This window comes from Uranotaenia lowii, chromosome 2, assembly GCF_029784155.1.
Source record: "Uranotaenia lowii strain MFRU-FL chromosome 2, ASM2978415v1, whole genome shotgun sequence".
In the NCBI taxonomy this organism is placed as follows: domain Eukaryota; kingdom Metazoa; phylum Arthropoda; class Insecta; order Diptera; family Culicidae; genus Uranotaenia; species Uranotaenia lowii.
Genome location: NC_073692.1, coordinates 412883243 through 412896875, shown reverse-complemented (window position 1 = coordinate 412896875; position 13633 = coordinate 412883243). Strand labels below are relative to the sequence as shown.

The 13633-nt window shown below is 35.9% G+C and overlaps 1 protein-coding gene across 1 annotated transcript in view; it reads right to left on the bottom strand.

Moving 5' to 3' along the window:
* LOC129746384 (paired mesoderm homeobox protein 2A-like) overlaps positions 1–13633 on the bottom strand; it is a 170717-nt gene that overhangs the window by 54533 nt on the left and 102551 nt on the right. The window contains exon 2 of the mRNA XM_055740020.1: positions 2044–2240. Within this exon, the coding sequence (XP_055595995.1) occupies positions 2044–2240 (197 nt within the window). The remainder of the gene's footprint in view (positions 1–2043; positions 2241–13633) is intronic.

Here is a 13633-nt window from a genome sequence, read left to right as displayed (position 1 = left end):
TTTAAATAGAAAGGCATTTCAAGAAAGTACGAGAATAGGTTTCAAGTGGTCACATCACTTACCAACGTGATTTCCATACGACATTCCCTTGCCCCATACATTCAGCGTGAGATTTGTGGAGGGATTGCGTACAGCCGGTGTCCGTAAACAAATCATCACATGTGCTGCTCTTCCCTTCCTCTTATTCACTACACGGACTTGGCCGGCGTCGTTATTGGTTCATTTAAAGTAGGAGGTTCTCAAAACTGTACAGTGAGATTGTGTTGCATGTTCCCAGCTAACTTTCATTTGGTTCATTATGCAATGTTGATTATCTCGAACCAATCACGGAGTGCAACCGTTATGCCATTGGCCATGGGGCCGTAGGTGAACCGTAGTTGATAACAAGCTCAACAAGCTGATGCTCAAGCAATGATTGCTTTTACTATTTTTTTTTTGTTTCGATTATAGTCGTTTTACCACCTTTGCAGCATTCACGACTTTATATCAACGATGCAGTTGGCGGACAGTTATTGAAAAACTTATCCGGTACAACTGTGTTCGATGTTTACTCTTGGGTTCGAACTCGCGGACATCGGCTCAGGAAGCAACAGACTTGCCAACTGAGCTATATCACAAGCCCCGCTTTTACTAATAAAAATATGATTTTTCACATTTCCAAACGCCATATTACGAAAACTGGATCAAATAGACAAAACCTAACAAAGGACTAGAATCCAAGAGGTTTTCAACCCGAGGGTACAAAAAATGTTTATCCTCTGTGTCAATAACTCTAAGTGGTGTTAGAATTCCTGTCCGGAATAACATATAATACGGTTTCCGTTACATTATTTGAAAACAAAAAATTGTGAATGTTGCGTATTAAGATATCCTTGAAAAATTTAATGAACAGTCTTTATTAGTATCAATTGAAACATATTGTTTTGAATAGTGTGGTTAGGTACTATTTTCAGTCTAAGGAAACGAATCTGCAGCGAACTAGCTGCAAAAAACACCAGCAAAAGAAATGCTTCAACCGCTCCACCCACACCATTTAGCAAAGTGGCGGTTATGGTGATGCTGGGGCTCAGCCATGTGCGAATGTCAGAACATTGCAACAATTTAATTCATCACACGTGTGAGCGAAACGAAGAATGGTAGCCAGCTTGGAAGGTAGCAAAAAGCAACAGCGAGCGAAAGAAATCCTAGAAGCTGGGGCTCACAACATTTCTTCATCTCATCTCGACGACGGCCACGACGGCCTTTGAAATTCATTCGAAAGTCACCCTCTTTGGTTGGTTGTTTGAGTTCGGGAAAAAAGTTTCTATTAAAGTCAGCGAAATCTTAAAGCACGACGACGCAGTGAGGCCATTTCTATTAGCGTCGATTCTTTTCGCTTCTTTTTTTTCTGGTGTGCTCTACTAAACATCACCCTTGATTGTTTCGTTTCGCTTCCTCCCCTTAGACAGATATAGTCTACATTCAGGGGTTTTGAGGGGAGACCTTCCCTCAGTAAGGTTGGGAAGAAAAAAAAGGGCAATCGTGTCGCAGCCTTTCCAAATAGAGAGAGCCGTAAATATTCGACAAAGTACAAGCTAGAAACTCGATAGAACAGAACATCGAAGAACCGGAAGCCAAGCCAGAATAACGAGACGGGAGTAGGTTTGGAGCACAAACGACCGGCCAGAAACCGGGGTTCCGGAATCAAAATTCATTTCCTAATGAAATGAATAATTGATTGAACTGTAAGGGAATCAGTTGAACGACGCTCTCTGTTCTGTTCTGCTCTGGTCTTTTCTCTGAAAGGCGGTCAAATGGACTGAAGCGTCCTTCAAGGACATGGTCGGATTGTTGTTTCTTCGGAATCGAACGTCGTCGTCCTTTATTTGTTGGTTCGATTTCGAAGAAATAATGGAAAGCATTTTGATTCGAACGAAAAGCTGAAGAAATAATTCGAAAACAGGAATAACTTTTTTCCGAATAACTCCGTATCCTTTACAAATTAAGAATTTTTTGTCTCTTGTTTCTTGAAAAATAAAAATTCCAGAATAGTATAAAGCTCACCTGCACCCGCGCCTCGGTCAGATCGATCTTCATGGCGATTTCCTCGCGCGTGTAGATGTCCGGGTAGTGCGTCTCCTGGAAGGCACGCTCCAGTTCCTTTAGCTGGGCGGATGTGAAGGTGGTTCGTATCCGGCGCTGTTTCCGCTTCTCGGCTAGGACTGAATCGTGGCCAGAGTACACTTTATAGGGTAGGCCGGCTGGAAGTGCAATTAAGAAAAATAAAAGTTATTGATAACTTAAAACTTTATTTGACGGGTTATACACATTTGTAAGGAAATTTTATATTCACTGATCAGATTATGGAATATTACAATCTTCAAAATATCTTCAAATATTGAAGAAAAATTATACATTGAAAAACATCAATGATTTCTATATAGTTTCACAAAATGCTTCCGAAATATGAACTAAGGCACCAAACTGGAACTCAAGCAAAAAAACGGAGTACAGTAATAGGGGGAAAGTTCATATAACGCCATGCATGGGTGGCAAAACTCCTCAGATCGGCTTGTCCAGTGAAAGAGAGTGCAATTTTTTTCGTCTGCTCCCCCAATCGGTGCGGGGAGAGATAAATCGCACTGAAATGAAGAGTGAGATTGTCAACTTATAAGAGTGAGCGAGAGTATTCATATCCGCTGATGAAGAGAATTCTCTTCTCCGGAAAAATCTGTTGCGCAATGTGCTGAGGAGAATTCGAGAGCTAACTCAGTTTATTCTTGGTACGTTCACGAGAAAAGATGCTACTTTCCTAATCAAAGCTCCCAGCGGTGTCCTGATTTTCTAGAGGCCGTCCTGATTTTAATTGCAATTGATTTTGCAATAAAAACAGTTTAACCTCTTAAACCAATGGTAATCCTCGGTTCTGATGATATTTGAAGGGTGTTTTTCGGTATAAACTAAAAGCCACCTAACTTCATATCTCTTCTGCTGCATAAATTCAGGCATATACTGCACCGCTATTTCGCCTTAATTTATGCAATCTAAGAAGAGCTGCATTTCATTTCCACCAATCTTCTGGGGTCCTGAAAAATCCTGTTTTTTGTTCTTCGCGGTGTCCTAATTTTTTGATGACACCTGTCACCTCTTCTTCGAACGCTACCTTTTGCAAAAAAAAAAAATTCAAAACAGCTAACAGCAGTAGGCATGGTAGCGGAGTAGAAATTGTTTATATTTTTTCTACGTTGTGTGGTGGGAGTCTAAATATTTTTTTTCCTTCTTTACTCTGAGGTGTATGACTGAAACACAGGGCGCTCTTTGTTTAGAATTCTCTCTCTCCCACTCGGATGCAAATGCTCTCACACTTGCCGTCCGAGTCACTTACAGCTCGTGTAAACTCGGGTAACGAGTGGAGCACGATCAGCGAAAGAGGATAACACTCGGAAGCCGAACTGAAAGCAGTGTTGGTTACTCCTGGCTCTTTGTTGTTTGAGAAGAGCCGACCAACCCTGACGCCATGTGACTTAAACGCGCCACTCGTGTACTGAAACTGTAACATTTTAAGCCTGTAAAATAAAACCAATTTATTATTAATGTTGGGGTGCGGTCCAAACCCTGCTTGGACCTCGCAGTGGACTGTATGGGGGGGTTTTCCGATGGGGGCAAACCTTGGGCTCCTGGTTGGGTTGAGTCTTCCGTGGGGGGTGTTGGGTTGTCCCTTGTGATGATGGCAATCTCTCCGGTGACGGTAAGTAAAAACTCCGTTCGTTTCACTAATTAGGCACACATTTTATTTAGGCAAGAATTACACGTTTATTTTGGCTCAAAACACACTACTTTTAAACGCAATTTATTAACTACGAAACTACATTAAACATATATTTAGGCAAATTATTCAAGTTTCAACGGGGTCTCATATGACCTGTGCCAAATCGCTCTTAAGACTACTCTCGATATAATACTAGGAAAATGGTGAATTTTCTTCGGGATTTTTCTTCATTTATGTAGTTCTTCAAAAAGTTTAGCTGTGAAGATCAGCTGTTTCGCTCATCATCAAATGTCTTCTCTAATCCTTCTGCTGCGTGGGGTTTCGACCATCGACCATCGCAGCATCGTGTTTAGGGTCCATAGGTAGTCTACCAACAATTAATGCTGTGATTTTAAAATTAAATCCAAAAAAATCAACTTTGTTTGATTTTTAAATTTCATTTAGTCCATTTTGATTTTTCTGTTTTCGTGTGTGTTCGGCTGCTAGACGGGTATTGAATATACAGCGGGGCAAATTAGCAACACAGTTTAGTTTTGTGGCTTTTGATAAGGTTTAAAAAAAATACGGGTTTGAAGTAGTTAAGTGATTTTAATTAATGTAAAATTATTAAAATTTGTAGAAAACACTTTTCTTCAACGAGTTCACTCGTTTTTTACTCGAAATGTTTACAGAATATATGCACTCATCCGAAAAAGGAACGTTAAATTTACCTGGATTTTCACGTAGCCACTCGTTACGTGAATTTTTGCTTGGTTTACGTGAAGCACTTAGGAGTTAATAAAAAATCACTTGATCCCTACGTGAAATTCATATAGTTGAATGCTGTCAAAATAAAGACACATTCGATTTACGTGAGAATCCAGTGATCCGTCTAGTACAGAGGGATTTTGTGCATTCTATGTGATGTTCACGTAAGCCTGAATGGCTCATTCACGTAAAACCTGTATGAAGAAATACAGTTCTCAATATGGCGCGGAGCCGACAGTTGGTGCATGAAGACAAACAAATCTGAGTGATGGAAAAGCTGATATTTATTTCGTAAGTAATAATATTTTGTTTTGTGGTAGCTATTTACATTTTTGATATTTTTTTAATAGGATTAAAAATTGAGGCAGCGGACAGGGCTAAGCACTCGTGAAAGCAGGGAAACAAATGCCAAACTTTGTGTTTAATAATTTGAATGGAGTGAACAGTGACTGAAAATGGAAAATGCATATATTACGCAAGGACAAGAGCAATTTTGCCGAACAATAAAGATGATTATTAAAATCAAAACATATTAGTTAAAATATCCGAAAAAATTCCCTACGTTAATAAGACAATGAAATCTACGTGAATTACATGTAGCAGAACAAATCCTTTACCACATTCGATCTACGTTGATTTCATATACAACTCATATGAAAATTACGTGAAATCCGCTTGCTGCGCGAAATCTGTTTGCTACCTGAAATTCACGTAAGTTTCACGTGATTTTCATGGTGGCAAAAATCCATGTACATTTTCACGTAGCGTTCATGTGAAAAGTTTTTTCGGTGTGGCAAATCGGCGATTCTCTTAGATGGGGCATAATAGAGAATGTTCCCGTATATCAAAAAGAATGAGAGCTAAGTGTTTCCGAAAATAAACAAACACGAATCAAAAACAAAAGATGACGTTAAATAACGCAAAAAAGCCACAAAAAATCAAAATAAATAGCACAAAAAAGCTAAATTTAAAAACTTGGATGTGACTAAAAAAATTGAATAAAATTGAGAAAAATTCTAACTAAAAAAGGAACATTCAAAAATTGTATTCTTTTGTCATTTTTGTCATTTTTTGACATTTTTGTTATTTTTGTCATTTTTGTAATTTTTATCATTTTTGTCATTTTTGTCATTTTTGTCATTTTTGTCATTTTTGTCATTTTTGTCATTTTTGTCATTTTTGTCATTTTTGTCATTTTTGTCATTTTTGTCATTTTTGTCATTTTTGTCATTTTTGTCATTTTTGTCATTTTTGTCATTTTTGTCATTTTTGTCATTTTTGTCATTTTTGTCATTTTTGTCATTTTTGTCATTTTTGTCATTTTTGTCATTTTTGTCATTTTTGTCATTTTTGTCATTTTTGTCATTTTTGTCATTTTTGTCATTTTTGTCATTTTTGTCATTTTTGTCATTTTTGTCATTTTTGTCATTTTTGTCATTTTTGTCATTTTTGTCATTTTTGTCATTTTTGTCATTTTTGTCATTTTTGTCATTTTTGTCATTTTTGTCATTTTTGTCATTTTTGTCATTTTTGTCATTTTTGTCATTTTTGTCATTTTTGTCATTTTTGTCATTTTTGTCATTTTTGTCATTTTTGTCATTTTTGTCATTTTTGTCATTTTTGTCATTTTTGTCATTTCTGTCATTTTTGTCATTTTTGTCATTTTTGTCATTTTTGTCATTTTTGTCATTTTTGTCATTTTTGTCATGTTTGTCATTTTTGTCATTTTTGTCATTTTTGTCATTTTTGTCATTTTTGTCATTTTTGTCATTTTTGTCATTTTTGTCATTTTTGTCATTTTTGTCATTTTTGTCATTTTTGTCATTTTTTGTCATTTTTGTCATTTTTGTCATTTTTGTCATTTTTGTCATTTTTGTCATTTTTGTCATTTTTGTCATTTTTGTCATTTTTGTCATTTTTGTCATTTTTGTCATTTTTGTCATTTTTGTCATTTTTGTCATTTTTGTCTTTTTTGTCATTTTTGTCATTTTTGTCATTTTTGTCATTTTTGTCATTTTTGTCATTTTTGTCATTTTTGTCATTTTTGTCATTTTTGTCATTTTTGTCATTTTTGTCATTTTTGTCATTTTTGTCATTTTTGTCATTTTTCTTAGGATTTTCAGTAAACTTTTTACAGAAATTTTCATCGTTTGTTCATACTTTTAGACTTTGAGAACATTTAGATAACGCCAAAAGTTATGCTTTTTTGCACAAAAAATGTTTCGGAGTTAATATAACTAATACATTTTTAACTTTCCACTATAAATTTTGGCTTTTGAACGCCGATCTAATTGTTAAAAGAAAACCTTCTATCTCCATTCAACTTAAAACTGGCCCACTCACCCGAAAGGAACTATTCTAGTGGAAAATGGCCAATGAGAATGTCGAAGAGAGAACAGTTTGCATATCGGTTTTGACGCAGTGAAATTTTTCCAACTCAGCAGAACGAACAAACCCGTTCGTCTGACTGAAGCGATTCGAGAAAAATTTGCTTAGCTGCGGAACTTCTCGAAATTTGCTCAGTGAGGAGGTGTTTCTCCACATTGAATCCACACTTAGCATTCAATAGAAGAGAATCCAAATTGAACCGCACACCTCATCGCCGATGATCGTTTGCTTGGAAAATTCGATTTTCTTCTATTGATTTTCCAACAGGTTTCTTCGAGCCATTTTCATGCTGCAATGGAGCTTGACTGATGGAGAAAAAACCGCGCTAATGTTTGCGCACACATTTCTTCTCCAATTTGTATGGCAGCCAGCCAGTGTTTGGTTTTTCAGACGTTTTTGCACTTTGCTTCCGGTTTTAGATTTTCTATGTTGCCTCTTACTCTGAGGAAGCAGACATTAGATAAAAAAAAAAGTCCCTCTGAATTTTACAAGTTGCCATAAAACTGGCAGGCGAAAAACTACCAAAACAATTATAGCAGCAGCATTAACGTTTATCGTAATGATGACGATTGCAATTATGGAAAACGGCCAATAATGTGATGTTTCTTTTCGCACGTTCCTTGCGGCTGATGCGGCGGGATCAAAAGATTCCGTATCGCGAAAAACGGGTGGAAAATCGGATGAAAACCAGATGTAAACAGCTGAGGAGAAAGAGAATGCCCGAACTGCTGTAAAAGTACATGACCCATTTTGAGGGGTTTTCGCTCACTCGCGCCAAAACAAAATCCGGTCCGGAAAAAGTCGAGGATGCTACTGGCGGTGGGGTAAAATGGTGGTGTTTTCGGTAGGTAAAAGCAAGGGAAGGCAGACAAAAGTTTTATTTCTTGGCCTCCACTCTCCGTAGAACCTCATCTTTCGCTGATGGCGTCTTTTTGTTATTCACCCCCGTTCCCCGACACAGCAGCGTGTAATGGTAATTTTAATTAGCAACCTTAAATTTAATCAATGTTGCCCCCCCCCCCCCATCTCGCGCTTTATTTTCTGTTTTCCCAGCGAAAGATCAAGTTTCATTGCTCCCCGAAGTACCGCAATGATTTTTTGGTGTTTAAGGTTGAGATTACGGAAGTGTGCTTGGAGTTTTATTGCACAAAATTATAATAAAGTTTTTTTTCTTTTTTTTTCTTAAATTTTAAAAAATATACTTTTTAATTTGTCACTACGATTTTTTTGGTTTATGAATGGATTTAAGGTAAATTGGGGGAAATAAGACATTCCTCGTCAACTGAGTGCTACACGGTGTTCAGCATATGATTTAGCAATGATTCTTACACTTGATTCAATGTTTTTTTTTTTGCATCCGTTAAATTGCATTCTCGTTTGTTACAATATTTTTTCTCGAATGAATTGCAGGAATTTCGGGGAAATTGGGATGATTGAGGCTCTTCTTGTGAGCTAAACGCTAAGCAGTGTACATCATTCGATTTAGCAATTAGTTTTACACCTGTTTCATTCATTTTTTGTGCATTAACTGATGCATTGTCATTGCAAAATGCCTGATGAATTCTAGTGCGAAAAAAGCAACACGATCAGCTTGAGGATGAACAAATGATCATTCACAAATCATCATTCCTTTGAACAATTTCTTAAGTTTAGAGGAAAAGAGGCTTAATAAGTCACTTATCGTTGTGAAAACTTTAATTGATATTCACCAATCGATTCAGCCATCATTTTTACATAATCAAGTGAAGTAGATTGCTACAACTAGAATTATACCTTATCACCTAAAAAATTGGGTAAGTCTTGCGAAATGAGGCGTTTAGATAGGGTTGCCATCCGTCCCGCTAAAGCGGGACATGTCCCGCTTTTTTGTTGAATGTCCCACTGTCCCGCTTTTTCCCCAAAATGTTCCGGTTTTTCCTTGGAATTTTTCACCAAGTTAACTGATTTACACTGAAAAAAACCAAACTTTAGTCTTAATTTGGATTCATTGGTTCAACATAGAAAATCTTTCAAATACGTCTTTTCCTCAAAAAAAGCAGTATTTTTCATTGATATAAGAAGATTCTGATTCAGTTAAGCGTTCTTAGAGCACATTCAACCAATGAAGGTATGAAGAATTCTGCTACAGATTTCCAAATTTTCTCACTTGATGATAGAAATTTATTTCTTAATACCAAACTTTAATAGCTTAAACTCTCTCCGGGGTTCTGCTTCCCTACTATCAAAATCTTAATTGTATTTCAGTTTTCATGTCTTGCACCATGTATCTGGACTAGGATTCTTGATTTTCAGTTCGCATCATCATTAGAAAATAGAATGGAAAATTTTTGTAATTTTTGTAACTCATATGCATTACAATAATTTTTATGCGAATATGAAAAAAAAACACAATATAAAAGTTATGATCATCTGAAATCCAGGCAATTACAAACGCTTGTTTTTTTAAACCATTCGTTTGATCGAAAAACGAGAGTATTCTGGAGGCTGGCATTCAGAGCATTCAACTTATACTTCTGATCCATTTGATCCACAAACATTTCAGAAAAAGCAACAGTTCATGAGTTTTCAAGTCGAAATAAAAAGATTTCCGAGGTGATTGTGCAAAAATATTCAAACATATCCTTTTTCATTGTAAATTTCTCAAATACACGTAATTCAGACATCTTCAAAATAGGCAAGGTCATTACCAACACAACGCTGAGAAAATTTTGTTTATCCAATCCAAACTCTAGGAATGTAGTAATAGCCAGAATGAAGTGCCCGGACTCTAAATGATCATAGCTTTAGAAATCATCCAGAGTTTTTGTTCCATATTCAGATGATTCTTTTGCAGAATCCCAGACTTCAAAATATCGATTCAGAATTGAAAATTTGGAATGAAATTCATCATTCGAAATATATTTTTTTATTTGTTTTATCTGAAAAACGAAATAATGAGTGCAAATTGAAGTCCAAGCCATCAAATATGAAATACTAGATTGATGATTGAGGGCTCTGATACCAGTTTCTTGGCTCGTATCTAAATATTGATCTGAAATCTGAATTCTGAATTCGTTTTTTTAATTTCAGAAATCGTATTGAAACTGATCCAAAATTCAATTTCGTAATTAGAAAACTTTATAATTTTTACTCATTCATGAGCTCAATCTGAATTTTGAATATTTATGCTGATCTCTGAACCTGATCAGACCAGGTTCAGAATTCAGATACAGAATTAACATTCAAAATTCAGATTAAAAATTGCAAGACATCGCAAACGAATAATTTATTGAAATTTCAAAAATTCAAATTTTTTATCATAGTCAATAAGTATTTATTTTAGAAAAAAAAACAACATTCACAGGATTTTATTTAAGGAATTCATTTGCGGATGAAGGAACATATATCTAATATCCCGTAAAAAATATATTAATAAAATTATTGCAGTTTTATCAAGAGCCAAATCTCAAACTTAAACTTGAATTTGGATCCAGATTGCAAGTAGATGAAGGTTATTTTATTTGGACCTAAGTAGGATTTATTTTAACAAATCAATTTTTTTTATAGGTTTTCAATCTTTTTTTATAAATTACCATACAATCAAATTTTCATTCAAACTACCCAAAGGTTTTTAACACGGTTTCATGTACGACTCGAAGTATTTTTTTTCTCAAACAACCTGTAATTTGTGAAAACCGTGTAGAATAACAGTGCATATGGCAAAAAAACAGGTAAATAAAAGTCATGTAAGAAAGACTAAGTGTAGTGTACTTTTTATTGTAACATCTTTATTTGAAACGGCTCGTACCTTTAGGCTTTAAGGAGCCAAACTCGTTTTGGTGTAGTGTATTTTCTATGAACAACTTTGGCTAATGGTATATGTAGGGGAGAATGAGGATACTTGATCCCTGGGGATACTTGATTCCTTAGCTATATCTCGAAACTGGAATGTCTTACAAAGATCAAATGTTCTAGAAAAATGTGCCAAAATGAGCAAAATAACATTGCTTGTAGTTTTAATAATTTGACAAAATAATTGTTTGAGTAATTAAACTTAGTTTGAAAAATTTCCCAAAATGTAACTTGAAGATCTTTTTTCATCACTTTAAAATGTTCCTTACATGGGAAAATTATGAAAAAAATATTTGTTCCAATGTATCAATCGTTCGAGCGTAAAATGAACTTCATAATGCCATATTTTCAAAGTAATGGAAAACTCTCAACTTTTTTCAGAAAAAGTTTTCTAAAATGTTGATTATAGGGTATAATTGATCCCCTAGAGTTGGGTACAATTGATCCCCCTTCCAAACGGCATATTCTTCTTCTGAATTCATCGTTATGATTGCTGATTTGCAAAATTACTAATATTTATCCAAAAACTCATATTTATCAAACAATTGTCTGAAGAAAAGAGCAAAAATAATTAATCTCTTAATCATAAAAAAAGCGCCTTTAAGTATGCAATGTTATTAGTGTTGAGACAATGTTATAGAATTTTCTTCTTATGTCTGCTATAAATTGTGAAATGAGAACAAAATGACCAAAATAGTTAATTAACATTCTATCTTGGGGTTTTGTTTGATTTTTCTACAAGGATTAGAGCTTCCCGAATAAAAGATCAAGTATCCTTCAATAGGGGATCAAGTCTCCCCTAACTTCAGAAAAATCGCAATTTTTTTACTCCCACGAAAATGCTTCTAGTTCATCAACGGGTTCAAGTATCGTTCTAATTTTTGGAGCATAGAAACTTGAAGTTACAAGCTGTCAGAAAATGTCAAAGGCGGCGAGTTGCTAAATTTTTCCAAAAAGATATGGTGAAAATAAGAAAAGGAGATCAAGTATCCCCACTCTCCCCTAAATATAAGTTTGCTATACAATGAAGATTGTTTAACAGTTTCTAAAATGTCCCGCTTTTTTCGGCTTTGTCCTGCTTTTTTTCGTGAAATGTCCCGTTTTTTTCTGAAATTATCTGGCGAGCCTAGTTTCGAGTCATGTTATCAAAATGTCAGTGCCATTTCAGGGTCATCTTCGGTACCTCATTTTGTCGAATTTAGTGGATTTCATTCTTCATTTATGAGTTATAAAAGATTCTTCTTAACGAAGGCGTCTTACCAGTTCCCCTAATGGTAGACTTCGTAAAATTCATATAGCTTAAGGTTGCGTGATTTTTTTCAGCATGAATTCGGGCAAATTTATGAAAAAAAATACCTGCAAAATCCGTGCAATTTCATTTCAAAACTGACGCCCAAAAATCCGTGCAATATCCAGGCAAATTTGGTCAAACCCAGAAATAACTCAACAAAAATCAAGAAAAAAATTCAAAAAAAAAAATACCTTCTGAACTTATGGACAGACTTTAAATCGTGTTTTAGGCTTCCTAAAAACCTTCCGTGATTTTTTTTATAAAGCTTTCTAAACAAAATCGTTTGAAGGCATAAATAAAAATATTTACAAGGCATTTTGTTTTTTTTTTTGTATCATTTGCTAACTAAAATGAATAAATCCGGGCAAAATCCGGTCAAAACCCGGGCTTTTTTAATGAAATCTGGGAAACCGAGCTGAACTGTTCCCAAATTTTGGCAAACCCGGATAAAACCGGGCAATCAGACAACCTTAATCTAATTCCATGCCTGCTGAAGATGCGAATCCATCTGAACTTTAGTGGTCCGTTGTGGACGGCTTCGGTACGTCACAAAGGATTCAGAATCTGGAAGACGACTGTTTTTAAATCGGGTAATAATCATCAAAGCAACTGTAAACTAGTGGGTAGTCAGATCTCAGTTTCGAATTCATTTTTTGAGAACACTATTCTTTAAATATTGAAAAGCATCTTATATTTGACGGTCGCCATAAAGGGTGATACGGTCAAAATTTGGTCAAGGGAAAACGCGTGTAAATCGATGAAATCGTTTATTTAAAAAATCAAATTAAATTTCTTTTTCAAGTTTAATAAGTATAAAATTCAGGAAAAATATTCAGTTAGGCTTCCGCTTTTCCAAATCCGAATTGCCGGGCCTTACGCTTAACCCCTGCCATCAGATTTTGTAGAGCCACCTTGTCCACCTTCTTCGCCGCAGAAAGCCAGTTTTCCATGAACTGCTGCTCGTCCTTAGCAATTTTTTTTGGTCTTCTTTAGGTTCCGCTTGACAATAGCCCAGTATTTCTCAATTGGGCGGAGTTCTGGCGTGTTGGGAGGGTTCTTGTCCTTGGGAACCACCTGCACGTTGTTGATGGCGTACCACTCCATGGCCTTTTACCGTAATGGCAAGATGCCAAATCCGGCCAAAACAGTACGAAACAACCGTGTTTCTTCAGGAAAGGCAGCAGACGTTTATTCAAACACTCTTTCACGTAAATTTCTTGGTTGACAGTCCCTTAAGCTATGAAAATGCTGCTTTTCAAGCCACAGGTACAGATGGCTTGCCAAACCAGATATTTCTTCGCGAACTTTGACAGTTTCATGTGCTTGAAAATATCTGCTACCTTTCCCCTTCCTTTTGCCGTATAAAACTCCTGTCCTGGAAGCTGCTTGCAGTCGGCTTTGACGTAGGTTTCGTCGTCCATTACCACGCAGTCAAACTTCTTCAGCATCGTCGTGTACAGCCTCCGGGATCGCGCTTTGGCCGTCGTATTTTGTTTGTCATCGTGATTTGGAGTCACTACCTTCTTGTAAGTCGATAGTCCGGCTCGTTTTTTGGCTCGATGCACGGTTGTAGAAGATACACCCAGCTTATTTGTGGCATCTCGGAGAGAGAGGTTAGAGTTTCGCTT